This window comes from Anomalospiza imberbis, chromosome 3 (assembly GCF_031753505.1).
Source record: "Anomalospiza imberbis isolate Cuckoo-Finch-1a 21T00152 chromosome 3, ASM3175350v1, whole genome shotgun sequence".
NCBI classification, from domain to species: Eukaryota; Metazoa; Chordata; class Aves; order Passeriformes; family Viduidae; genus Anomalospiza; species Anomalospiza imberbis.
In genome coordinates, this window is record NC_089683.1 from 81,775,251 (window position 1) to 81,803,030 (window position 27,780).

A 27,780-nucleotide genomic window follows, 5' to 3' on the forward strand; every position below is an offset into this window, starting at 1 on the left:
AAAGCCTGTACGCAATAGACCGTGCGGGACTAGGCCCGACATGGGCGCCGGGGAGCCAGGGGAATCAGGACAGGGCGCTGCGAGGCTGTGGCTGGAATGCGGGCCCTTCGTGGGGGCATTTCGGTCGGGCTGTGGCCTCACGCGGCCGGGAGCTGGCACGGGGGTGGTCGGCGGCACGGAGCGGGTTCATCGTGCCGAAGGGGTGTACCGGCCGACCCGCCGCAGCCAAGGGAGCCGCCAGGACAAGGGCGGCGGGGCGCGCTGCGCTCGGGCGGGTATTTACGGTAACGCGGTCGTTACGGTAGCGCGGGAGGGCCTACGTGCGCGGGGGCGGGGCGGCGCGCGCGCGGCGGCGGTGCGTGCGCGGCCCCGCGAGGCGCGTCTCCCTCGCGAGCTCGCGGTGAAAGGATTTGGCGCCAGGCGGGTCCGGCTCCGCAGCTCCCGCAGCCGCACGAACCCCCCGCGCCTGCCGCCCGCACCCTCCGCCCGCCAGGGCACCGACACACCGCAGGCAGAGCCAGAGCCGCCCGTCTGTCCCTGCTCGCCGCCGCCCGCGCGCCGCCCAGGGACCGAGCCGCCAGTGCCGCCGCCATGAGCTGCTCGCCCGTGAACGTGAAGAAGCTGAAGGTGTCGGAGCTGAAAGAGGAGCTGAAAAAGCGGCGCCTCTCTGACAAGGGCCTCAAGGCTGAGCTCATGGAACGGCTCCAGGCCGCGCTAGACCAGGAGGAGGCCGGCGGGGGCGGCCCCGCCAGCGGCGCGGCCGAGCCCGGCAACGGCAGCGTGGAGGGGGAGGCGGCCGAGAGCGGCGGGGGCGCCGCGCAGCTCCGCCAGGGGGGAGGCCCCGGCCAGGCCGCGGCCTCCGCCATGGAGGACGACGACGAGGAAGGGCTGGAGGCCGCCGATGGCGACGCCATGGAGCTGGGCGAGGAGAACGGCGAGCGGGCAGGGGCCGGGGGCGGCCCCATGGAGGAGGAGGCGGGCGGCGAGGAGGAGGAAGAGGAGGAGGAGGAGGATGAGAACGGCGATGACCAGGGTTTCCAAGAGGGGGAGGACGAGTTGGCCGACGAGGAGGAGGCCGCGGCCGGAGACGCCAACGGCCACGGTGACCAGCAGCCGCCGCAGCCCCAGCAGCCGCAGCAGCCCCCTCCGCTCCTCCCGCCGCGCAGCGCCGCTGCCGCGAAGGAGGCTCCCGGCAAGAGCGCTGGGGGCGCCTCGGGGCCCGCCGCTGCCTCTGGCCCGGCGGGCCCCGCCAAGCAGCAGCAGCAGCAGCAGAAGAAAGCGGAAGGCGGAGGCGGCCGCCCCGGGGCGCAGGGCGCCGGGGGTGAGTGAGCGTGGCGGCGGGAACCGGGGAGGGGGCCATTAATCCCAGGCCCCCCCCCCGCCACGACGGGGCTTGCCCGGCCGGGGGAGTTGCGGGGGCGGTTTCCGGGGCGCGCGCGGGCGGACGTTGGCGGCCCCGCGCCTCGTGCAGCCCCGGCGGGGGGGCGGGGGAGAGGCGCGGGAGGAGGGGCGGCGGAGGGGCCGCTGGGGCGCGCTGTGCATTGTGCGCCGAGCAGCGCGGGGCGCGCGTGACGTCACTTCCGGGCTGGGCGCCGCCGCCGCACGGGATGGCGCTGGAAAGGCCTGGCGGTACAATGGAGGCGGGAGGAGGAGGAGGAGGAGGAATCCCTTCCCTGGGGCTCCCGCCCGCGGCCCGCCGGGAGGAGGCGCAGTCGTGCGGATCGCACGGTGCCCTTGCGAGAGGCTGGCAATGTCCCGCTGCCTCCGTGCTGGGCGGGTGGTGATGGTGTTGCGGGTGTGGAGGCGCGGCGGGTCAGGAGGTTTTTTTTTTATCATTTTGGGGGGGATTTTTTTGGTGGGTTTTTTTTTTTTTTTTTTTTTGCTTGTTTGTTTTTGGTTTTTTATTTTTCGGGGCGGTTTCAGTGCGGCTCATAAACATTGAGGGCCCTACTGGCTGCTGTGTGTGGTGTATTGGCGACTTCAGTATGCTAAATAATTTCTGATTGGCGACAAGTTTTGAGTCTCCCGTGAAAATTCAACATACAGAGCTTTATCTTAGTAACATAGTAAAATTCCTTTTTAAGATGTTACTCCTTATCTCATGCTGTAGCTTGCTGCAGCTTGCAAAGTTGAAGCCATGATATAGATTTTATTCCCATTTAAGCTAAAACTTAAAATAATGAAAATAAATCATTGCTTCTGTTACAGGAGATGGTAAAACGGAGCAAAAGCCTGGTGAGAAGAAGAGGGGAGTGAAGAGACCACGTGAAGACCATGGCCGGGGATACTTTGAATACATTGAGGAAAACAAGTATAGCAGGTAAACAGAATTGGTGCTGGGCAGCTTTTTGTGATGAGGAGGAATTGAGTAGAGAAATGTTATTTTAGCTTTGTGAAAATACATGTCACTTTATTATGTTTTGTTTGGTTTTGTTTTTTCAGGGCCAAATCCCCTCAACCACCTGTTGAAGAAGAAGATGAACATTTTGACGACACAGTGGTTTGTCTTGATACTTGTGAGTAAACACGCTTTCCTTTGCTCTGGAAAGATGTGGTGTTAAGGCTTTTAATCTTATTGCCACGCTTTCTGAGACGGGGAGGATAACATTTGTTGATTTTCGTTACCAGGTAACTTTAAAAAAATTAGAAAAATAGTGTATTTCCACCCATTTTTAGCAAAGAAAAGAACAGAAGGGTATGAGTATGTTAGCAGTAATAAGCTTGGTTTTCCTGTAAATTCTGTAGTGATAGACAGTTCTGTGAAGAAATCTTAACCAAAACACTAATCTGGTATGGAAGCTTAGGTGGGTAAGTGTAGAGTGCACATAGAACACTCTGGAGACAGCTTGATGAAACAGCTGTCCAGCACTGCTGCCCAGAAAGCTCAGAGAGTCAATAGCATATGTGCTTACAAAATACAGTTTGGGAAATGAGCTTCCTGCATACATTGCCTTATGTAGATAGTGACCAGTGGAGTGTTCTTTCTGTCTTGTAATCAATTTAACAAAATCTGGGAATACTGCCTCAGAAATGACCCATTCATGTAACCTGTGAATGTGTGGGCTTTGGGTGGTGGTTTGTGCTAGTGGGATGTCAGAGAGACTTGGTCAGCAGAGCATAGAAATTGAGAACTGTCTGCAAACAGGGTTATTTTTGAGGCAGATTATAAACATAATTATTACTGTAACATACTATGATGGCAGAGTTGACATTTGTATTCTTAAGGGTAAGTATAAGGACTCAGTGCAGTATTAGAAAACTTGATCTTGAAGTAATGCTTGAACTCGTTGGATTCTTAGAGTGCCATGGAAGGGAAGCTCAACTTTTGGCATTGTCTGGCATATTTGTTAGAATTTTCAGGTGGTTTTATTCCACAAGAAATGGTTTGAAATAGAAGGAGGTGTTACTTTACAGTTCAGTAACATAAACTGCTAGATATGCCATCCCTGACATTTTGCTAACTAAGTCTCAAGTTTCTAGCTGCTAACCTGGTGAGTAGCCACTTCTGTGAGAGCTTTGGATTTTTCCAATAGCTGAGTAAATAGCTACTTTTCATTATTACTGTTTCTAGTAATAATAGTATTTTCTAGTGGAAAATCTTGCTACTGGACAAATTCTGATTTAAAGTGTTGGCAGACTCTTTAGAGATAAGATTCAAACACAGCTGTAAGGCTGAATTGTGTAATGAATTGGCATTCTCTCTTCTGGATAGTGATCCAGACCTGTAAGAGGTTTAGCCACTCTTAAGTGCTTTTTGTTGCCTAAGTCTTACAAAGAAGCTGTAATTTCAATCCTGTTCTAAAGGTAGCCTGCAAAGGTGGGTTTCTTCTGTATGATTTTATCTCCTTTTCAACAAATAAGAGTTAGCAGTACTAATGACAAGACACCTGGATCATTCTTGAAACTGGGGGTGGCTGTATGCAAACAAAACAAAATCTTGTGCATAAGAGTTGCCAGTAGTACAGGGCAGGCTGCATTTTAGTGTATTCTAGCGTCATGCAGGTTTTATACCAGAGCAGAATTCCTCGCTGTTTGCTCATTTTGCTCCTTTCTTGTAACCATCAGGTAGGTTTGGAGCTGCTTCTGTGAGTTCCTTGCTCTGGGAATTCAAGTGTTGCATGCTGCACCTCTTGTTACCTCTTGTTTTTCTGAAACCTGGGAGATTAATTTGCAATTTCATGGTGTGCAGCTCTGAAGATGTTTGGAAAACCAAGGTTCTGCTTAGCTTCTTAGAGTGATAGGTGAATTCAGTGTGTAGGTCGTGTTCCTGGGCTGAAGTAGGTTCTCTTAGCACAGTCTCTGTGCTTAGCATATCTGCGCCTGATTTAACTGCCTTTATTTTAATAGACATCATCTTAATTTGACTTGCTAATGGACTGTATTAAACAAAGACTACATTCAGTACTTGAATAAAAACATTTGTGTTCACTTCTACTTCTTAGCAGCCCTTAGGTTTGGGCTTGAGCAGTGAGACTCCTTCAGAATCAGGTCTCTAGAGGGTACTGGAGAGCACAATGCAGATGGCTCTGTATTGATGGAAAGAGGTAACTGACAGAGGATTCAAACAGATATGGTGGAACTTAGGGGGTTTTAAGCAGATGGAAAAACAGAGGGAATTTGGGTGACAGAAGTGAAGATGGCACCTTGAAAATTACTTGTTAGCTAGCTTTTCCTAATATTTTGGCTGAGCTTCAGTCTGCAGTTCCATGTAGACATGTTGCTTCTCTGAAAGATCCTGTGTACTTGCTGGCAGTTTGTCTTTAAAATCACCTTTGAAAGCTGGCATCATCTTTAATGCATAGAATTGGACACCTGTACTTTATTTTGTAATCAGAGTAAACAGAATGATTTTTATGTTAACAGATAACTGTGACCTGCATTTTAAAATCTCAAGAGACCGGTTTAGTGCTTCCTCTCTGACCATGGAAAGCTTTGCTTTCCTTTGGGCTGGAGGGAGAGCCTCCTATGGAGTTTCTAAAGGCAGAGTCTGCTTTGAGATGAAGGTGAGTTCATGTTTGAGACTTTTGCATGCTTAAATATAATATTTATACTTGTCACGTTTTTTGGACTTGGTTGAAACTAATTGATGTGAACAGGACTCTTAAATGGCCTTCTCTTACAAGAAGATGGCTCAGTTTGCAAAACTGTTTCCTCTTTTATAAGCACTTTGATTTAACAAACAAACAAAAAACAGAATTTTGAGAAAAAAAACACAAAGCACTACGCTTGTTCTGAATGTGAGGTTTCGGGTCTTACGTTTTTAATCACTAATTCTATTTGTCATCTCATGCATCAACACTGAAAGTATTTTTATATTCTCTAGTCAGAAGTTTGCTTGTGCTTTCTGAAGATTACAGAAAGCTTGACTCTTTTTTTAAGGAATATAAACTATCCCAACACTCCTTTCTGGTTCTGCTTAGTCTTTTGAGTTTGATCTGCTATAGGCAGGGATTTGGGCTGGATGACCTCTAGAGGTCCCTTTCAACATCATTAACTCTGACTTGATGCATTGAATGTGAGTATTTAGCAAGTAGTTGAATTTTGAGAGCAAGAGTTCTCCTGAAGGGTAAAAATGGCAAAGAGCAATCAGCCTTGTAATAAACTGATTTCTCCAGCTTCTTGATGGAAGAGGAACAAAATCACAAAGCTTGAATCTTATTTTTCTTGTTCCTTTTTTACTTAACAATGTTAAAGGCTTCTTTGCATATGATGGGCCTGTGTATATTACTGTTCTCTTCCTCTAGTGCTTTCAAATGTTACCATGATAATTGGGTAGTGATCCCATTATCGAAACTTTTGTATGGAGTGATTTCTGTATCTGTTGATACTTGTAACTTTCGAAGGCCAGTGAAGTGAAATTTATGTCGCTTTTTATTGTCCTGTTAGCTTTCATATGAGTTTTAGCTCAGTCACCTGACTGGAATAGTTGCAGAGGTTGATAGGATACTGGGCTTTTCACTTCCTTTTAGTAAAGTTTCTAAAGACAGTTTAAAAACAGCTGGTTGCATGTAGATTCCAGTGCGTTCAGGTGGTTTGTTGGGGGTTTCTGGGGTGGTTTTGTTTGTTTGTTTTGTTTTTTTTAATCTGGTTATGTTGTTTGGAAGCTGGCAGCTTGCCCAGGAAGTCTGCTCACAGTGAAAAGGGATAGTGTAATACTTTCCCTGTCTCTTAAGAAGCGGGTTTTTTAATACAGTGCGCATTTTCTTAGCTAAGTAATTTACTGTTAATCCCAATTTCATGGCACTGGGTTTTTTTTAATAAATATTCGTATTCTTTGTGATTTTAATACAATGTCAAAAGGACTTAAGGCTTTTGACCACTGACAGGGACTGCTGTGACCAAGTGATGAAGATTTATGGTATCTTCAATCTTCATTGCTAAGTCAGGAGATAGAACTGTTTAGTCACTAGTTGCGGTTTCATATTCTCGAGCATGTTTTATTTTTGCTGAAGGTGATCACTTACACTTTGGTTAAATCTTTGTTAAGTCTAAAGGGTCAAAATGTTACCTTTTGTTCTTTTATCTTGTTAGTGTATAATAAATACTGCTTACCTTTTACGGAATAATTTTAAAATAGGTTACAGAAAAGATTCCTGTTAAACACCTGTATACAAAAGACATTGACATACATGAAGTGCGAGTTGGCTGGTCACTGAACACAAGTGGAATGTTGCTTGGTAAGACTTAAATGTTTAATTGCTTTTGTGTTGATGTGGCTGAAGTCTTAAATTTTTTTTACTGAAGCAGGGGGGACAAGTTTAGTGACTGTAGTCTGTGTGTTGTGAAATGTGGTCTTAATTTGAGTCATTCTCTGGACATGGTGTGAGAAAGTTCATTACTAGGACCAAATAAAGTCATAAAGTGTTCAGACCTGTAAGGGTTAGGGCCATATATTAAGAATTAATTCTTCCAATGATTATGTATGGTTATGGAGAACATTGTTAAATACTTGATAATATAAAGGATTTGTCTTTTTCATGTAGTGTCAAAAGTAGAAAAGGGGGAGTTGCCCTTCCCTCCACTTTTAAAGGGTGGTGCATGGTATAAAATTTAACCCATGATAACTACATTATCTTTTTTTTTTTTTTTTGCTTGGTGGGAAAATCCTAATTTCTGAAAATAGCTGGAAATAAAGAAGTACAACTTCATTATATGTATGATAAATTATTATAATAATAATATTTATAACTTGTTGCTGAAACACGTTTGGGGGAAATATTGGTGAGTTGGTATGTTCTGATACCAGCAACAGCTTTTTTCTTAAGTTACACCTGAGACCTTGTGTTTGACACTTCCTGTTAGCTTGTTCCTTGCAGCTTCATCCTCAGCTGTTGCATAGGCTGAATGTCTGCTAAACTCCCTTTAAAATGGGAGGGGTAAGTGCTCCTGGAGACTAACTTCAGAAAGCCTTTCTGTCTACATTACAGCAGGTATACCAGTGCATAATGAGGTCTTCACAGTTTAAAATATTTGTTCATGTCTTTATCGGTCATTTCAGCTTTTATTGTTAGCATAAATCTGGAACCAGCAGCATAAAGCTTTTAAACAGGGATGAGGAAACACTGCTGTTCTATCTCAAGTGAAAGTACTGAATAGAAGAGTGAGCTTGTGTAGCTGTTGGGGGGCATTAGCTTGTTTTGGCATTAATAAAAATACTCTGAACAGCAGCTTATTTAAGTAGCTGTAAGGTGATTTATGTCTAAAAGGTTAGATGGGAAAGCCTATTTGTAATTAGTTTAAATTGTTCCTTTAGGTGAAGAAGAATTTTCTTACGGTTATTCTCTAAAAGGAATAAAGACATGCAATTGTGAGACTGAAGACTTTGGTGAGAAGTTTGATGAAAATGATGTGATTGGATGCTTTGCTGTAAGTTTTTATTTATATTTTCTTTTGAGGGAAAACATCCTTGAATTTTTAGACTGCTTTGATGTTAGAAGCTGTAAAACAAATACATAAATTCATGGGAGCAAGACAAGTTGTTTAACATAGGCAGGCAGTAGAAGCAGCAGCTATTACTAACAGTGACTGCTGGCAACATCATTTCATATTCATGGACAAATGTCTTTAAAAGCCTTTTAAGAAAAAAATCAGATCTTGATCAAAATGATCATTGTCAGTGAGTCATTAGAAGAGAAAATTGGTTTTAGTTCCTTTATGAAATAAGTGTCACAGAAGTTGAGTGAACATAGCCAGTAGAGTGAAGTGACAAATTAACTGTATAAAGGGAGTTAATTTTATCCAAAATAATGCTTTGTCTGAAAAACAGAATTTTGATGGTGATGAAGTGGAACTCTCATATTCCAAGAATGGACAAGAGCTTGGTGTTGCATTCAAAATAAGCAAGGAAGTTCTTGATGGGCGACCACTCTTTCCACATGTTCTCTGCCATAACTGTGCGGTTGAGTTCAACTTTGGTCAGAAGGAGGAACCCTACTTCCCTGTACCTGAAGAGTACACCTTCATCCAGAAGGTCCCCCTAGAGGATAGGGTCCGAGGACCAAAGGGACCCGAGCAAAAGAAAGATTGTGAAGTAAGTTTCTTCTAATGATCTCAAAAGTTTTTAAAGCACATGGATGGAAATGGTTAGAGTTAAGGAGACTATTCCACCTCACTCCGGACATTTTTGTTTACAAGCTTTAATACTTAGTGTCTTGTGACCTATTCACTACCACTACCTTCCCCACCCCCAAGACTGCCCCTCAGTATCCATTAGGGTTGCTGGGCTAAGTTAAGTGTATTAAAGAAAAATCTTTGAACTAGTATCTCAAATAGAGAACTTTTTGTCACAGGTGGTGATGATGATTGGCTTGCCAGGAGCTGGCAAGACTACATGGGTTACCAAACATGCAGCAGCAAATCCTGGAAAATACAACATTCTTGGGACAAATACTATTATGGACAAAATGATGGTAAGTGACAAGACATTTTATTTCTTGATATAAGAAATCAATATCTTGAAATATTGGAAACTTGCTGTAAATCCATGGTATTTGGCTGCCGTGGGGTTCTTTTGTATCAAAGAAGCTAGCTACTAGTTAGCTAGTGACCACTCGTATTGAAGAAAAGACTGGCTGTGACTCTTGGTGCCATGGTCTGGTTGACAAGGTGGTGTTAGTTGGACTCTGTGATCTCAAAGGTCTTTCCCAACCTAATGGTTTTGTATAAAGATTTTATTACCTTGCTGAGCTGCTAATTTACCCATGGCAGGATTCAGAAGCTTTTTTGCAGTAAAATGTAAGAAATAGTCAGCTGTCGATGACTACAGAATGATTTTCTACTTCTCTATACATCACTGTTCTCAGAGCTGGAATTAGAATTGTGATGAGTATACCTTGAACTGAATGGTACCAATTCTTGTGGAGTCTTTGTTTGTAAATCTCTTACGTTCTATGGAGGGTTGAGAATTTCAGTTACGAGTTTGTAGCAGTTGTGGCCTTGAATTGAATAACCCTTGAAGTGTGGTGGAAAGCATTTAGCAAAGAATGTCAGCCACGTGTATCAGGACTACACTGACTAACTCTGGGAAATTTCTCCTTAGGTTGCAGGTTTTAAGCGTCAGATGGCAGACACTGGAAAACTTAACACACTGTTGCAGAGAGCTCCACAGTGTCTTGGAAAGTTCATTGAGATTGCAGCTCGTAAGAAGCGGAATTTCATTTTGGATCAGGTAGAAGCCTCAGTGAAAAACGGTTAAGGATATTTGTTGTAGGCTATATTGTAGTAATTAATTGGGATTAAAGTTATAATAGCAGTAGTTTCAGTTACTGACTTACTACTCATTCAGGGGACACAAAGTTGAGATACTACTACGAATGCTTGTCTGAACTTCTCTAGATTTATGGGATGTGGGAGGAAGTGTTTTAACACATTGATACGAGCTTGTAACTTTGCATTATGCAGCATCTTTATGTCCAGTTATTTGTAAACTTCATTGCAAGCTCTTGTAGAGGTGAAGTCTATACACCATAAGTTGACTTCCTTAACTCTTACAATGACAGCTACGTGTAGTAAGTTACTGCATTTTTTTCAGACAAATGTGTCTGCAGCTGCGCAGAGGAGAAAAATGTGCCTGTTTGCAGGCTTCCAGCGCAAAGCAGTTGTTGTTTGCCCAAAAGATGAAGACTACAAGCAAAGAACACAAAAGAAGGCAGAGGTGGAGGGAAAAGATCTTCCAGAGCATGCAGTTCTCAAAATGAAAGGCATGGAACATAATCCTATACTGTGTTTTAGGATGCTGAGTATCTGTTTAAAGGATTAAGTAAACGTGAAGTCTAAAAACCACTTTATCTTAAACAGTTGTACTTTTACAAAACTGGAAGACTATTGTAACTTGGTAGGATAACACTATATTGTGTTCCCTCTGCTGCAGTCCTTAACACTACTCAGTTACGGTGATATGCTTCATGCAGATGCACAAAGCTGTCTTGGCATAAAGTGCCCTATATACGTGACATATTTGGCAGAAACTGGTGTTCTGAGTGGAGGTTTATAAAAGAAAAAAAAAGATAGGCAGAATGTTTTCAAGGTTTAGAACAGTACTGGCAACTCCATGAAGACCTGTTTATTTCCTTTGTCACTGTTATATTTCCTAAATGCTCAGATTATGTAATTTTATCCCTATGCTGAGGGGATGCAGAGGGTGGGAGGAAGAATGGGGGAAAGGTGGTTAAATTGCGGTTTTGATTATAGCTGAATGTAGATGCTGAATACTCAGTGTTTTTGCAATTATAGGGAACTTCACACTGCCAGAGGTAGCAGAATGTTTTGATGAAATAATCTATGTAGAGTTGCAAAAAGAAGAAGCTCAGAAGCTTTTGGAACAGTATAAAGAAGAAAGTAAGAAAGCTCTTCCACCAGAAAAGAAACAGAACACTGGCTCAAAGAAGAACAAGAAGAGCAATAAAAATCAATTTAATAGGGGTCAGAGAGGACGTGGAGGATTCAACATGCGGGGCAACTTCAGAGGAGGAGGTGAGCCCAGAAATAAACCTGTGACTTCTGGAGGTTGCTGCTGCTGGGGAAAAAGGTTCTAGTACTTGCATTGCATTTATTATATAGTGGGAACCTTCATCTCAATTTCAGTTTAACATTTTAGTGCACAGTTAATCGTCCAGCTTGAGAGAGAGCCTTGTCAGAGCTTGGATTGCACTGTTCATCTTCATGTAGGAAATATGTAAGACCTAACAATTACTTGATTAAAGTAACTCTCTCCCTTGCAGTCCCTGGCAATCGTGGTGGATACAACAGGAGGGGAGGCAACATGCCTCAGCGAGGTGGTGGAGGTGGTGGTGGTGGCGGCGGCAGCAGTGGAGCAATTGGCTACCCCTATCCTCGCGGCCCTGTCTTTCCAAGCAGAGGTGGCTACTCAAACAGAGGAAACTATAACAGAGGTGGAATGCCCAACAGGGGAAACTACAACCAGGTGATGCTTTGAGGGGGGACTGACTAGTTGAACTACAGTACATTGGATGTTGTTGACAGCTCTGGTGCCTTTGAGAAGTCACAAACTTGGTTGTGGTGCTACACTGATGCCATGCTGCAAGGCCTTTCTAGTTTAGTGCATGTGCACAGGGCTCTGAATGTAGTGTAACAACTGCTGATGCAGGGGCTTCATGTTAGGGCTGTACCTCTGTCCTGTTAAAAATGAAAATTTTTGGTGCATGTGTGAAGGCTGGTCTTTTGGGTTTTTTTGTGTGTTTCTTCACCTTCCCCAGTAATAGTAACTGTTGTTTGGTCTGAGGGTCAAAGCGTATCTTTATCAAACATGTAGAGAACTCTCTGAAAATAGCTCTGTACAGAAAAACTTTGTAAAAAAACTCCTTGTAAAAACTCTGTAAAACTTTGTTGGTGTCTGGTATCAAACGCAACTAGTAAAGGCACACTAGCCTAGATCTTACCTGATGGAATATCGGTAGAAGTACTGGAAAAACAAAACTGGGATTACTGAAGAGCCAGCAGATGGAGCCCAAGCCAGTAAACATGGCTCAGGTTTGTCTAATACTGACAAACAGGGGAAAAGCAAAATTTTATCTGTTTGTATCAATGTCCCTTTGTTGTACCATAACTTCTGTTGAAGTTTTGTGGGCTAGCTCATCTATTTTCAGTTGTGTGACCCATATCCTTTTGTCTGATCAGATAACATACCCTTGTAGCAGCTACAGCCTTTCCTAACTAAAAATAGGCAAGCTCTTGTATTTTTAGTTGTCCTGATGCATTTAGAAGCTAGAAATAGGGAGAGTCAAAACTGGATTAGCCAGCTTTCCAGACCAGGCAACAACAGTTTAAGCTGGTTTATTAATTCTGAGGTTCTTGCCCTATGTTTAAAAAGCAGTTGCTTAGAGGGGAGGAAGGAGGCTTTTCGTATTCTAGTGTTTTTCAGGGAGGGATTTTTTGGTGGGGTGTTTTTCTGTTAACCTGGGGCTCATACTTCTATATGGTGTGTGATGTTTTGGTGATTGGTATTAGGACACTGCTAGAAAAGGCATATAGACAAAGTAGCTAAAAACTCTTGTCCTCTTGCAGAACTTCAGAGGAAGGGGAAATAATCGTGGCTACAAAAACCAATCTCAGGGCTACAACCAGTGGCAGCAGGGTGTAAGTAGTCCCAACTTTATCTTTTTACTGACTGTTAACTTGAATGTTGCAAGATGCTGACTGAAATAAAGAGAGGAATAGTCAAAAGTGGATAGCAAAATCTTATAATGCTAGGTAGTACCACTATAAATAGCTTCCTGTGCAAAATTTAATCTGCCTTGATGGTCTTGATATATCAAATACCAGCTGTGGCTTAATGTTCTTAATGGTATGTAGTACTTGGCTTCACATTACTGCTGTGAAGTGAACTTTTAGCTGCCTTCAGTTGTTCAGGAGCTTGCTGCTTTTGGAGAGGATTTTAATCTTCTCAAGTTCCAGGGGAACTAGATGCTTGTTAAATTTTTTTCCCCCCCCAAGTAAGAAACTTAACCATTATGTGATTGCAGGTTAAAACTAACTATTTATTAATCTGTTACAGCAATTCTGGGGTCAGAAGCCATGGAGTCAGCATTATCACCAAGGATATTATTGAATACCCAAATAAATGAACTGATACATATTTCTCCAAAACCTTCACAAGAAGTCGACTGTTTTCTTTAGTAGGCTAACTTTTTAAACATTCCACAAGAGGAAGTGCCTGCGGGTTCCTTTTTTAGAAGCTTTGTGGGTTGATTTTTTTCTTTTCTTTTTTTTGTACATTTTTAATTGCAGTTTTAAAGTGATTCGTAAGAGAACCTCAGCATTGTGCACGAAAAGAGAATGTGTCAGTATTTCAGGGTTCTACATTTTATCTGTAAAATGTGACTTTTTTTTTACCACAACAAAAGTAAAACGTTGCTTTGTACCTGGTGTCTTTTTATTAAAGAATTTTCTCCTTTCCCCCATCCCCCAATTTCTAAGAAACAGTCGTGAGTCATGTCACAATATGATAGAAATGTTAGCAACCAGATTCGTATGGAGGCATCTTAGTAGCCTTCAAATACTATGAGATTATGTAAAGCTCCCTATTACACTCCATCCTCTCTATGAAGCTCTTGGGTGGGGAGGGGGAGGAGGGGAAGGCAAAAGTTTCTGGCAATAACTAGGACTTTTTTGTAAAATTTGGAACTCAATAAGATGTTGGGGGCAAAGAGGAAACCTGGGGCTAAGTAGTGATGGTGGAGTGTATGTAGAAGCTCTTAAAGTCGCTAAACTCGGTTGCTTTATTTGTGGAGGCTCAAACTTGTGAAGGTACAACACCATAATTTTTTTTTTTCCATTTGTTCTGCATTTTAATTCTGAAAAGAAGCTGGCTTTGCCCATTTCTTATTAAACAAAACTTGTTGTAAATCCAGTTGTCTAATGGGATCTATATGAAGTTAGCTGTGTGTCTGTATAACTCTTTCCCCACAAAATACTGTATACCTAGTGTGCTTGTAGTAGTTACCTCCACCATTTTGTAAGCTAATGAAACTGTGAGTCACCCATTTTATATCTTAATTTTTAATCATGTCAATTCTCAAATGGGTGTATCTCCTTAGCCTGCTGATTCCTTTTCTCTTTAAAGAAAGTGGGTGGAGAAGTTTAATTCTAGACATTTGTTTGCAATAAAATAAATTCATTTTACTCTTGTTTGGGATTGTTGCCATCAAGGTCTAAAATCCCGTTAATGCTATAAAGAGGAAGAGAATGTATGAAAGCAACGATGTTGGACAGTTTTAAACTCATTACTGTACATGCTGAAATACTTGTGTTTCTTTAAAAATACTGGTGGTTGCTCTGTTAGAGGTCTATCACATGTATAATTTGCAGTTTAACATGGTTATATGTATAGGGCAAAAGTCTTTGAGTTGCACTTGCATCATGTAAATCCACTTAACCTCTTTATTGTAAAATAGACATTGGGGAAGGAGCAGAAGAAGGATTTGGACAGGGAGTAGGACAGGAGGAAGGATTGTCATGGAGCTTAACAGAGAGCTTCAATTTGTTTTAACTGCTATTTTGTTCAGCTTTATGCTTCTGTAAAATTGTAGTGGCACTGTTAGCTGCTAATTTGCGTTCTAATGCCGTAAGACAGGGAAAAGATGTACCCATTGTAAGAGTACACGGGGTACACACGTGAGAGCATGTGCTACTGCCGCCATCAGGGCCCTGGAGCCTGCTGGCAGTCCCCGTGACAGTGTGTGGACTAGCAGAGGCTTCCTGGCAGCAGCCTAGAGCTAGAGACGTGTGCTGTGCTTGAAACCTTTCTCCAGTGTTAGTCAATTTCTAGTAGTCTTCAGAAGTAAAGATAAGCTTGTGTTGCTCTTCTAGCCTTTATAGCAGATGCCATTGCATATTGACATTAAACATTAACAGCACCACCTCCTTGTTAATAGTGCTTTAAATCATCCCTTTACTTTGAATGAGAAAAATGTAAATTGTCTTAAAAGAAACACTATTTAATGAAATTTGGGGAATTGAAACCCAAATATGTTTTGCTGAAATGGAGTTTTCTTTAGACTTGCATAAGTTTAGTGTAATTAAAGTCCATTTCCCTTCTACCCTCGTCACAAGAACTAACACTTTGTATGGAGTGCTGATCCTTTGCTTATTTTGGTACTCTATAAAATGATATAGTCTTAAACTAAAATATAAGAGCCTACACTTACTATGTGGTTGTAAAGCCTGTATTTCAATTCAAAAGTCTGGGATACTTTGTTTTCAGTTTCTTTGCTGTATGGTGTTTAAAAAAAGTCCCAACAAAAGAGCCACACATGCGATGCTTCAACTCGCACACTCAAAAAGGAGTATCCTGTTTCTAGTAAAAATACTCCTCGCCAACAAAAGCTGTTTTGGTAAGTTCAGCACTATCTGAGAAACAGAATTCAGAAAAGCTTCAGCACATGTTCTACCTGGGACACATGTAGCTCAGAGAGGGGGTGGAAAAGTCCATGTATGTCCTGCTCCTGATTTGTTACAGTTGAGTGGAGAGCAGCGCTTGCATGGAGCCGTGTATTCAGCCTGGATCCACCCACACACTCTCAACGTAGCTCTGAATATTCCTAGAGAAGGGATTTATTTTGCCATGTGAAAATGGCTTTCATAGAGAAGCAGTTGCCTAAAGAATCACTAATACTAAAAAACCCACAGTTTGCATTTAAAATAGACAATATGAAACTTAGCTGGTGGCTATAGAAAGGTGAGGAGGGCACAGCTGTACATTGCCAAAACAGTGCTCAGCCATCTGTCACATTCAGTGATTTCTTGCAGCTTACAAGGGTTTGTTTACATGCTGGAAAGTACTTGGATTCGTGCAGCCGTGTCGCTGGTGGCGGTGCCACAGATAGTGACATACAACGCTGGGGTTTGGGCTCGTGTATTGGGGTGTTTTTCCTTTTAGAGTGCAAACTGGGTTTGGCTTTTTCTACCTGAGATGGGGTTTTTTCCTAACCGAGTACAAACCTGGATAGCTTCAGGCTTAGTTCTGTGACAGTAGGACCATGGCACATGGTGCCCATGCAGCTGCTGGCAGCAGTGCCAGTGCTGCTGGTGGTGCTCTCCTTGCAGCCCTATCTGATGCAGCTGCTGGCACCTCATCCATCTTCAGCAGGCTCTGGCCGCCCCGCCTTGCCCGAGTGGGCCGTGCACGCTGAGCTGCAGGCTCAAGGCAGGGCTGTGCTTCGTGTCCCGGGAGGAAGTGCCCGGTTAACAACCAAACAAACTCCATCTGTATTTCTGCCTTTGCTAGTAACAGTCGCTAGGATACATACTGTGTACATGGAGATGCTTCCCTGACACGCCACGGTCTTGGAGAGGGGCGGTGTCCTGCAGGTGTCCTGCGTGAGAGGACTTTGTAAACAGACTCAGCTGTGGGACATCAGGGGCAGGCTTTGGTTCTGGAGTGGCTTATGAGATCCCTGTCTCCACACCCGGCTCTGCTGTCAAGAACTGGCCTTTCCAGTGTGCTGGGCTGCTTCCTCTGCTGCACCGGGAGTACTCAGCAGTGCTGTGTGTAGGAGCTCAGTGTAAATGGCACCTGTACACGAGCTCCTTTCAGTGCCTACTGCAAGACAGCTCAACAGTAAAGAGATGTTTAGACGTTGTGCCCTCTTTTTCTGATAGTGGAATGAATTAAATCAGTCTTGTGGCTACATCCTGTGCAGTCCAAGCCACTTGCATTGAAAGAAAAATTCTTACTCAGGGTGTAAGCCACTATTTTTTTTTTCTTGCAACACTCCAAGCGATGCTTTTAATAGAAATAGGTGATGAAGTAATATTTTAAGATTAGGAAGTTTCCTTGTCCATGACCTTTTGAAAAACTAGGCCAGAGCTTTCTAACAGGGCAACCTCAGGCAAAGCCACAAGAAACCAAACTGAGTTGCAGAGACATGAAATACTTCGACACTTCTGCAGATGTTAGCTGCCAGGGGCCGGGCTCTTCCAAGCAAAGATGCATGCACACACTGTATTTGTGAACTAGCAAGGGAGGAGTAAGTAGAGCTGGATACAACTTGGCCCAAAGCACTGTGGAGGATGGGGAAAGCTCCAGGCTGTCAGAAAAAGCAGCTGAGGAGCAAGTGGAAACTCAGAAGAGCAGCTTTGTAACTCGAGTGTGTAACAGCCCACAGTTGTGGTGAAGTTAGAGCAGCGCCTCTCTCACGCTGGCAGAAGCATCTCCCTCCCAGGCAAAGCCCATTGCAGGTAGAGAGGGGAAGAGGCCTTCTCTTTAAACAGTGGCAGAGTAGTGGTTATTTTTGTGCAGCTTCTCTGCTTTGCTAGGCACCAGCCATCTCCTCCAGCATAGAAGGCCCCTCCAGAGCCAGCCCTTACAGGGAACTGGCTGAAATCAGGACTTGGCCAGCAATTACTCTGGATGTGACTCTTGCTTTAGTTTGTATTTCTGCCACTACTGGGAGTGGCAGTAGGACTCAGCAGCTAATTGGTTGCTATGTAAACTTAGCTGTAGCCTAAAAAAGATGCTCAATGTTTGACATGTTGTCAACATCAATAATGAAAAACAAAGGCAAGTGTAAAAAACCTAGAAATACAATTACTTGTAGGTGACTTGATATGCAAGTGTTACTTTAGAGCAAGTTTTTGTTATCTCTTCTGGTTTAGTAGACAATCTATGATCTGCAGACTACTTTTGGTCCTAGAAGTTACTAAAAACTTTGGGTAAGACATAGAGATGGGGAAAAGAAATTAGTAAGTCTCAAAGGAGGTATTTACTTGTAATATCTTTTTCTGAAAGAAATGACACTTGGAGTTTGCTCACATTTGGGGTTTGCTGAGAAACAAGACTCAGAAAAGTTTAGCTACCAGATGTAAGTCCACATACAGCATCAAGTGCAGGTTGTGAGCAGCAGAGCTGTGTACCCAAAGCTGTGTACCTTGCATTCGCTGGCCACATATTTCGTGATGGAGCCCAGACTGCAGGCTGACTTATTTGCAGAGAGAACACTCTCCTGGCCCACATTCAACTTGGCAGCCACTGTAAGTCCCATCGTCTTCAGCAGGGCTGTGATTCAGCTGCTTCCCAGCCTCTAGTGGACACTCCATTAGGCAAGCAGCTGCCCTATAAAACAACAACAATAATAATAAAATCTAATCTATTGTTAAATAGTGAGACAAGAGCCTCAAAAAAGAAACATTAGTTGTAAATTACTTGTGCTAATTAAATGTCTTGTGTGGTTGCCCTGTTTGGTCTGAGAGACCTTGGCGAAAGCAGCTGTCATAGTTCAGTAAGAACAACTTCAATACTTAAGTATCAGTGAACACAGCATTTAAATGTCACAATCTGGGTATTTGGATTCCAGACCTAGGATATTCTATCAATCACACCTTTTGCATTAATTTGCCTGCCCCTTTGTTACAAGAAGTATCTCCTGTGTGGAGCAGAGCCCACCAAGCATCACACCAGCTGCCAAAGCTCCAGATGACTACCTGGTTCCCGTATGTGGCTGCAATAGGAGCTGCTTCCTCCAAAGGAAAAGGAGGTGGGAGCAATCACTGTGATCCAGTGCTCCAGTCTGCAGGGCTGCACGCTAAGCCCAGCCCTGCTTGACACTGAGAAAACTCCACAGTCTGCTTGGCGATGGAGAAGGTGGTGGAGGCCGGGAGACACTTCCTGAAAATCAGCGGCTCCCGGACATTCCTGGGAGGGGGCTGCTGTTGCTGCTGCTTCAGCGGCTGCGTTGGCACAGCCCCAGGGTATTTATGTGCCTCCACAGCCTGGCAGCTGGCCAGTCCCTTTTTATTTTTTTCCTTTAAGGAAACACCCGCAGAAGGGAAATGAGAGACTCCAACCGTTTCTTTCAGCAACAATGAAGGAAAGTTTTCAGGAATGATCTTGCTTTTATAGGTAGTTACTGCCTTGAAAGGTCCATTATTTACCAAGTACAAGTATCTTTTTCTGGTTCCAGAACAAACCAGAGAAGATTACGGTGCTGAAAGCAACTGAAGGGCTGGTGGGGGAAGGGAGAGAGTGCATGGGTTCCTCCTAGTATGATGGCTGTATTCCAACCAGCATGGATCCCACAGGAGGCCGTCAGTAGAGAGACCATGCTGCTGCTGTATCATTATCTAAGCCCCTGATTTTTTTCCGTTTTGGTGCCGTACCAGGAGTGTGTGACTTCACACAGAGCTGTGGTTTGTGGCATCTCACAGCATTCCTGAAGCGTGGGGAGTGTGGCTGCACGAGTGTGTCCACAGTGTGCGGGGGCATGCCTCACTCTGCTGTAACCCAGCAGTGTCTGACGGAGCGGCTTCCTGGCCATCTGGTAGGTGGCCACTCTGTGACCCACTTAGGTGCTCTCAAGATAAGTCTCTTGGAGAGCACAGGTGTGGGTGACAGAGATGTACAGACTGAGGTATAGTGTTCCCAGTAAAAGGATGAATGGTGTTAAGACAAATTTCTGAGTAGAAATTAGTGCTGACTGGCTTTCGGGAAGGAGAGGGCCATTGTGCTTGCTGGTGGGTGTAAGAAGCCCTCTATGGTACTGGTTCAAGGGGACCTTGTGAGGTTTAGGAAGAAAAGGCTGAGCTCTTTTTATCCAGCTGGGAGTCTCACTAGGCAGTAATGGAAGAATATGACACTGGGATACTATCAGAGCTAAGAAACCGAGTCAAACAAGTTCTGTCATGACCTCCCATTGCTGCCTCAGGACAGCCCTCAAGGGCTTTAAATATTGGATGAAAGCATTATTAGCACAGCACATAACAATCACTGGTACCTCCAGATTTCTTTGGGGGCTCTGAATAGGGTACTTTCCTCTGTATTTTGAGGAAAAGGCTGTCAGATTTTTTTTGGCTCTGTATTTGCTGTGAAGGGCTCCTGCAACAGCCATTTGTGGAAACGTATCAGCCCAGTAATAAACCTGTTATTGGCTTTTCATCTTCCGAGATATTGCCACTATCTCAGCCAGAGCCTGAATGCTTCCTGAAAGGGAGGGGTATTAGCTTCCCTTTAAATGCTTAAGTAACATAACAAAGCACAGTGGCAGGTGGGCTGCATCTCTCATCCTGTTTCCACAGCATCTGTGCAGTGTCACAGTGATGACATGGTGGAGGAAGATCTCTCACTGTGGCCACCTGGCAAAGGTAAAGGTGGTAAGAACTCTTGACCTGCATGACAGAAAGCATATATATCAGCTAGAGCTGTAAAGCTTGTAAGTGAACTCCAAAGATCTGCCATGCAAGTATATGCAGGATTGAAGACCAAGATCTGTAATGGATAAAAGCACACTGTGAGCACCAGAGTTATCACAAGCCATTTGCCATCAATAGGAGAGATGAGGACCTGTTTTCTAGGGAGAAAATTCACATTGGCTGAGAGCACACCTGCTGCTTTTCATTACATCATTTGACAAAATAAACACGGAGTTTAAAAAATATGCAAAGCATGTGCTTCCTTCTCTCCAGAGCAGAAAAAGGGGAGTCTTTGTTTCTGGTCAGTAGATCACCATTCTATATAATCTGAGTATTTTTGGAGCTGTGGCCAGTCTGAAGAGAAAGATCCCTGCCATGGTAATTGTCCACTCCCATGGTACATTTTAGGTACTGCCAGAGGGCCCCTGGCATGTTCAGGAGAGTTGAGGGTTTTGACGCACTCTTACTCATGATAGATGACAGAAGCTGGCAGGATTAAAATAGCCTCAGAACAAATTGCTCTTAATCTTGAAAACAAGCAGACATAAGGATGCCGTGACCTATTCCCACAGGAACAGGCAGATTCCCTGCTGGATGGCTCTCAGGCAAACTGTGAACTCAAGCAGAAAAAACTAAAGGAGTGTGTGAAAAAGAGGGGACCTATCCTTAGTCAGGGTGCTGTTAGTCATGAACAAAAGTCTGTGTTTTCCTCAAACTGTCATCCAAGTTTCTACCTCTCATTACCTTCCTCCTCCACCACCCTTTGAAGGTTCAGCAGCTGTATGTGCTTAATGTAATATTTTAATTTTTATTGTAAGAAAGTTATCTGTTCCAAGGCCTTGAGTCACATTAACTAAAACTCAGTTCCACTTCTGAATTAGTTCTTGGTTCTTCACTTATGGGGAAAAAAAAAAAAATCAAAGTATCATCTTCTTGAGCATCTGAATATACTGTAAAACTTTGTTTTGATCAGTTTTCCAAGGCAAGAAAAATGTATTTGTTTCAAGAGTTAAATGGAGCAAGCAAACAACTTTCATGGGTAAGCACTGAGCTCTTGAGCTAAATGTCTGGATAGGAACAAGAGAAGTATGGGAATTAGTCTACTAAGCTGGTGAAAATATTTTGCTTGGGAGCTCATTACAGCTGAATTCACACAGCATTTCATTGTTACCTGGACTGCTTATACCAGAAATAACAAACTTACTTCCTCCAGACCCAAATAAAAAACCCCTACCAAAAACCAGGCTCAGTGACAAGAGATGACCTTTCCTTTGCAGCACTCAAGGACTTGGGGTGGGCGGTGACACACAAAGAGTCTGGAAGCCTGCAAAATGCAGAGGGCCAACATCTCCCTAAAATCTCTGCTTGGGTAAAGAGGTAAATGACAAGTTTGGGATGGCAGCTGTAATTGCCTGTGCTATCACCTTCAGAAAAGCTCCTAGGTTTTGAGCCTGTTGCATCTATCAATGGCTGAAGAAGAACATTTGCACCTGTGAGAGGCACCCCCACGCAGCTCTGGGAATGGGGCTGGCAACTAACCTTAGATCTCCAGGTTTCAGCCTGGTGCCTCCCACAGTGATTTCCCTTCCGAAAGGACCTGGAGGACACACCTTGCACACGTGGCCTCTGGCCGCTGCTGGAGTCCCAAGTCTGTGCTCCTGCTGCAGGAGGCTGCAAATGCCTTTTCCCAGAGTATCACTACTGCAGGGAACAGGAAGAGAAAGGTGTGGAGGAGCAATGGGGCCACAAATCCATCTCTCTATTTTGCTGGTGGTTTAGGTTGCTTTAAGGAAGGATTTCCCTAACTTCAGGGATAAAAACTGCCTGTCAGTCACCATTCAGCGACCAAGTAACGTAACTGTCGGTGAAATAAACAGGGTTTCAGCAACTTACAGTTTCAAGTTGCTATACTTCATTCTCTTCCTTTTTATGGTTTATTCTCAGGGGGCTGAAAATCTTAAAAATTACTTTTTCTTTTCCATCCTAGTAACTGTCTGGTAAGTTTTAATTTAGGCAAAGCAAAGCAAACACTATAATATCTGTCATTAGCTGCAATTCTTTTACATTTCAAGTCTGATAATAAAATACAGAGGTGTGCTACGCATTTCCACCAATGACTTAAGATTTCTGAAATTAGCAGTAACAGATAAATAGGGATACAACTCACTAATTTTAAAAAATAGTTATGTCGTTGTTTTCAAATGTCAGAATTACTTAAATAAGAGAAATTTTTGTTTTCTTGTCAAGTATCCTAATTTATGGCAACTAACAGCTTTGAGATTTTTTATTTTATGCTGTCTCTCACTCTTTAATTGGGCTAACCCATCAGTCACTTTCAATTCACTCTCCATAGCTGGCACGGAAGCAGCTGGAGCCAGCACTTCGAGAAATTGTGCCACACTTTCCCCCCAGCATGTTTGACCATCAGCATTCTTCCCTCTGCTGTTGCAGGCCCTCCTTTCACACTAACAGAGTCCTGCTCACTGCTTCCTTGTCTTATATCCCTGCCCTGCCCTATTGGGCAAAGGCCTTGACTTTTAGTTAATTGCACCTCAAGTTTTAGTAAACACTGAAGCTCCAATGTGCTGGCCAGGCTGCCTGCACATTGCCTCTTCCCCTGTTTTTCTGTGAACATCTGGCATGCTCATTTTACACTCTGCACAGTGAAGCAGAAGTATTAGATGGGTTATCTACACAATGCATATGCATCTGGCATTTCGCAGTTATTGCTAAAACTGTGGTTAAGATGCTATTGGGCTAATATCCTTAAATACAGTAACTTATACCAACACCAATTAACACCAGAGAGGATTTAATGCTGCAATTTTCCCCAGATTTTTTTTTACTTACACAGTATCATAATGCAGAGTCTATTTTCTCGCCAGTCACAGCATTTGTGTGCTTTGAAGGATGCCGTTATGCACATGCTAACTTCTTTCCCATCAGCACAAAACACCCTTCACTTCTCTCTCTACAACTAACTGCTCTTTGTCAAAGAGTAAATTTTCATCCCTGTGCTTTTGTTGCCTAAACCCCGCTGCTGACCTATGACCTTGCAGCCAAAAGACCCCCTGCTTAGGCTGCACTTTGTTTTCTTAGGTCAGATAGGGAAGAACTCAACCATGTATTAAAACAGGAGCTTGTTAAGACCAGCTTAATGGCTTGCTCAGTTTCCCACTGCTGCTCCAAGGGCTTTACGAAGCAACAGCTTCCACTCCAAGGAGAAGAAGCCTCTCACGCCCCTTGGCCCCCACCCAACATAGAACCAGGGGAAATACTTTTCTCTTCTGAATTAGTTACCAATTAACTTCTCAGTTTGGAATTTGCAGTGAGGACAGGAAGTGTTTCATTGCATTAATTCTTCTGAAGACTTTTTATATAAAATATTGAAGTCAGTGTCCTCAATAAAATTTATCTTTGTTTCCTTCAGAACAAACATGAGGAATAGAATGGCAAAAAGGAATTAGAGTATATAGGTTTGTTTTCTTCTTAGAAGAAGCTAATCCACAGAGGGTAAAGTTTAATTTTCTCAGTGTAAACAGCGTGTTTGTTTAGTGCTCTCAAGTATATTTCCAAATAAATAAGTGGAGCAATACTGCTGTTAACATTTGGATTTTCAAACCTCCCTGCACCAATCTGAGTTAACAACAGATCACAAACTCTCTCAGACCAAGTACAGGGTGGGGAAAAGGACTGTTTTTGCTTGGTGACATGCCTTTAGACCAGAAAGTGCTTACAGCATAATAGACTATAAATCATTATATGAAAAAATAAAAACATCGTGTCACTCATGCAGGCAGAAGCAAGCGAGTGATGTCATCACTCATCTTTTTACCAAGATGCTATTAGACCTAACACTGTATTTCCAAATAAGATGGTTTCCTTGACAATATGTACTGATATTTCTTTTAACTGAAAAATCACTGTAGAACATGCCTTTAAAGAAAAAAAAAAGAAAAAACAAACATTGCTACTTACAAATAATGTAGATTATAATTCCACTAATAGTAGGGAAGTGTCTTAAGTCACAAGATTTTTAATGAAGTAAAAAATTATTTACTTACATAGTCTAGACTGCTCTGAAGTGTGATTTTATTCATAGTTTAAAACAAAGATGGAAATCTTTCAGCTTCACAGCGTAGGTATGTTATCTGGTTATCCTACAGCTGATTATCACCCACCTTGCACAAGTAAAGCCTTCTCCTACTGTTTAAATATTCCTGTTTTACAAACAGCACTGTTAATAATAGCACTGAAGGACACATTTACTCAACAGGTGATGGAAATATTTTCCTGTATTTAAATGAGATGTAATTACAACTCTGCTAAAACAAACCACACTCTGTTTATAACGGAAGTTAAAGCAGTCCCAAATCACTGTCGTTACTCCTCTGAGACCCTGAAGAGAACACACCAGCTCCCAGATATTTAACAGGACGTCATTCCAAACGTGCGCAGTCACATACATACATTAAACAAAGCAAGGCTTGTACCAACTTAACAGATTCACTATGAATTTCCTGCTCAGATTTGCTAGGAAAACCATGATTTACCAGTTTTAGACACCACAGGCTTGCAGTGTAGACTGACTTTTTTTTTGGACCACCTTCTCCCAAAGATGTATTAAACCACAACTCTTCCAGAGCAACCTACGAATCGCTTCTTTCACTGCCAGTTTGTTTCTTTTCTGGATCAAGATAACTGCCTTCAAATAACATTCTGTTTTTCATTCCTTCTTTAAGCATTCTTTGCCGGATCCTTTGCTGGGCCAAGTTGTACCTGCAGTAAAACCTATAGGAGGGGATGAAAAGGAAACACAATTTCCTGTTTTATATGAGTGGCAGTATAAAAACCAGAGTCATTCAGGCAGCTGAAAAGTTGCAACCACATGGGATGATGCTAGTAAAATTAAACAAGCTACCTTTGGAATTAGGACACAACGATGGGGTAAGAAAAAGAAAAAATAATTATGAAAAATGGAAATAAGTGGGGGAGTTGATAGCTTAGGATTCAAGAAACAATAGGAAGTATTTTAAATATATATATATATATATATATATATATATATAAACATTCAAATACAGTGGAATGTTTTCCTTTAAAGAAGATAAGTATTTTGGGGAGAAGGAAGAGGACTCTTTGCTAGGCAGGTTTTTTACTGTGGTTTCAAAACCAACATGAAACACTGTTTCTGAAAACTGAAACACAGAGATCATGTTGTACAATTCAGCCAACACAGGCCTGTCAGAATTGAAGAATTGTTTTACATACCAGTATCCTAACATTGTGCAAATATAGCTACCAACTGCAACATCACAAGATCTTCTAACTCTACCTGAAAGAAAAACAAAAAATCTTCTGAAAAGTTATGACTTCCCATCATTAATAACAACAGCAAATAGATTTTTTTTTCTTGTAAATAAATATATAAAACCCAAAAGGAGTAAGTACTTACTAGTTGCTAAAAAATGTCCAAGACCCATAACTAAAGACCCCAAGGAGCCATAGAGCACTGAGTCTCGTGCACATGGGATATTTTTAACATCGAGAAATCCCAGGAGTTTAAAGGACTGTAAGACAAGACAAAACAAAACAAAAAAAACCCATAAATTTAAAAAATCACTTCTGTAGAGGTCTATGATGCCAACTCAACTGTAAAACTGACTTGTTATCTTAATAGTCAAGCATAACCAGTTGAGAACTTACTGTATCCAGGCTTATAGATGATCAAAAGTGAACAAATGTATCAGGGATGTTTTTGGAAGAGTTAACTATTAATTTACATAATACAGTTTTGCACAAAACTGTTGATCCATCCTTTCCACTGAATATTAAAAATTAACTACTTTATTTTTTACCTTTACATTCCCCCAAACAAGGAAGGGAGAAGACCCTTAAGAACCCAGGATTTTTGTTACATCACAACAAACAAGGAAGGTTACAATCAAGTATGCAGTTAGTCATGCCATGTAATTTTAGTACCTGAAGTAAGCAAATGTGCTTGAAAAAAGCTACGTGACTGGAGAATGAGCATGTAGTAGAGAACCTTATACTGAATAAAAACATTTATAAACCACTAATTTATGTCCTAACCCTGTGTCTAAGCAGGGGCTGGGCACATGGGTCAGGGTCAAGGCGGCTGCCCCTCAGTAACACCTGCACATTGTTTTGCTGTCAATCCTTTGGTCAGGGACACGTTTCAGTCTATTGTGCTTAAATCATTAGATCATGAAGAATCATGTGTGCAACTGTACCAAAATTCATCAAAGGTAATTGCTTTATTTTGTTGTGAAGGTATTCCAATCGGTCAAAGTAGATTTTTAAGATGGAGTACTACAGGACTCAACTGCTTGTGGAGGGGTGACAACTCTGAGAGAAGTCATTGTGTCACTGTGGTAATAGGGAGGGCAAGCATGGAAATCCCCAGCGTTAGTATTATCCATGCTCCCTGGGGACAGCCATCAGCTGTGCCTGCGTACAAGCGAGACAGAAAGAATGTGGCTTATGTTGGTCGAACCTCCTAATGAGTAATTTCAAGTGCTCTCACATGGAGGAAGTCACTTGATATGTTGCTGTTGTTGGCTAAGAAGGTATCCCTGCTACATCCACGCAGCGTGATGCATCCTTTTAAAATAGGGTCTCACCTGTCGCCAGGCTGGGCATCATTTGTTATGTCTCTGACCACTGCTGGCCACCGGCCGCACGAACCCTCCGGCCTCACCACGGTGTTTCGCCCACCAAGACAAAGTCCCACGGAGGGACCCGGGGGAACGCAACCAAATCCCCGCCGCACCCGGCTGGCCCTGCAGAGCCTCAGGTCAGCCCTGCGTTTCCGTGTATTGTTCCCTAGTTATTTCCCGGGGCGGTGGGGGGCGGTCGCTGCTGCTCTGCAATGACCTCCCGTGTCCCCAGCGCGGGGCTGCCGCAGGCAGCCGCGTGCGGCGCAGCTCCTCCTCATGATCATCCTCCTCCTCATTCTCCTCCTCGCCCCTCGCCGCCCCCCCTCCGCCCTCCATTACCTTCCCCGGCTCAGAGTCGCCCTCGCCCGCCATGCCGCGGCAGCGCCTTCCCGCCCGCACCAGCGAGCCGGGATGCGCCCGCGTACAGAGCGGCGCCGAGGGGAGGCCGCTCCGCCCGCCCCGTCTCTATGGCGCCCGCGGAAGGGGCGGGGGCGGGCGCGCCGCCGCCATTTTAGGTCCCGGCGCGGAGCGAGATTCCAGCGCGAATCCTTTGTTCGGCGAAATGGGTCACGGCGCGGGGGGCGCGCGCGCGGGCACGCGCCCGGGGGGCGGGGCGCCGGCGCTCGCCCCGCCCCGCCCCCGTCCCGCGCAGCCCGCCCGCTCCCCGCCGCGGGCGCGCGCCTGGGCCGGGCGGGGCTGAGGGCGGCCCCGGGAATCCGCGCGGCTCCCGGCGGGAACACGCGGCCGAGCCGCGCTCCGGTATCCCGGGCGCCGTAGGCCCTGCGAGAGAGGCCGTGCTGCGGTCGGGCTGAGCCCAGCTGTTCAAAGCTAAAGGAGAAACGACGGGGCTGGGAGATGCGAACGCGCTCAGTCGGTAGCACCTAGTGGGAGAAGGAGGTTGCGGGATCCTTCGCGGACCGTGGGCAGCCTGATGGATGTGGGGATGTGTATCCCCCAC

General features: G+C 43.9%; 2 protein-coding genes across 2 annotated transcripts; one reads left to right on the forward strand and one right to left on the reverse strand.

The window, feature by feature from the left end:
• The first annotated feature begins 362 nt into the window (after positions 1-362).
• Positions 363-13,863, forward strand: HNRNPU (heterogeneous nuclear ribonucleoprotein U). Its single transcript, XM_068185368.1, has 14 exons — positions 363-1,321; positions 2,209-2,320; positions 2,443-2,516; positions 4,864-5,003; positions 6,578-6,677; positions 7,754-7,866; positions 8,267-8,530; positions 8,790-8,909; positions 9,539-9,667; positions 10,031-10,199; positions 10,732-10,971; positions 11,220-11,422; positions 12,523-12,594; positions 13,013-13,863. The coding sequence occupies exons 1-14, from the start codon at positions 592-594 to the stop codon at positions 13,064-13,066; spliced, it is 2,520 nt and encodes an 839-aa protein (XP_068041469.1). The 5' UTR covers positions 363-591; the 3' UTR covers positions 13,067-13,863.
• COX20 (cytochrome c oxidase assembly factor COX20) lies at positions 12,946-27,379 on the reverse strand. Its single transcript, XM_068185389.1, has 4 exons — positions 27,162-27,379; positions 25,598-25,712; positions 25,414-25,477; positions 12,946-24,933 (listed from the first exon to the last, which is right to left on the reverse strand). Exons 1-4 carry the CDS (start codon positions 27,192-27,194, stop codon positions 24,792-24,794), a joined length of 354 nt encoding a protein of 117 aa, XP_068041490.1. The 5' UTR covers positions 27,195-27,379; the 3' UTR covers positions 12,946-24,791.
• Positions 27,380-27,780: the final 401 nt, after the last annotated feature.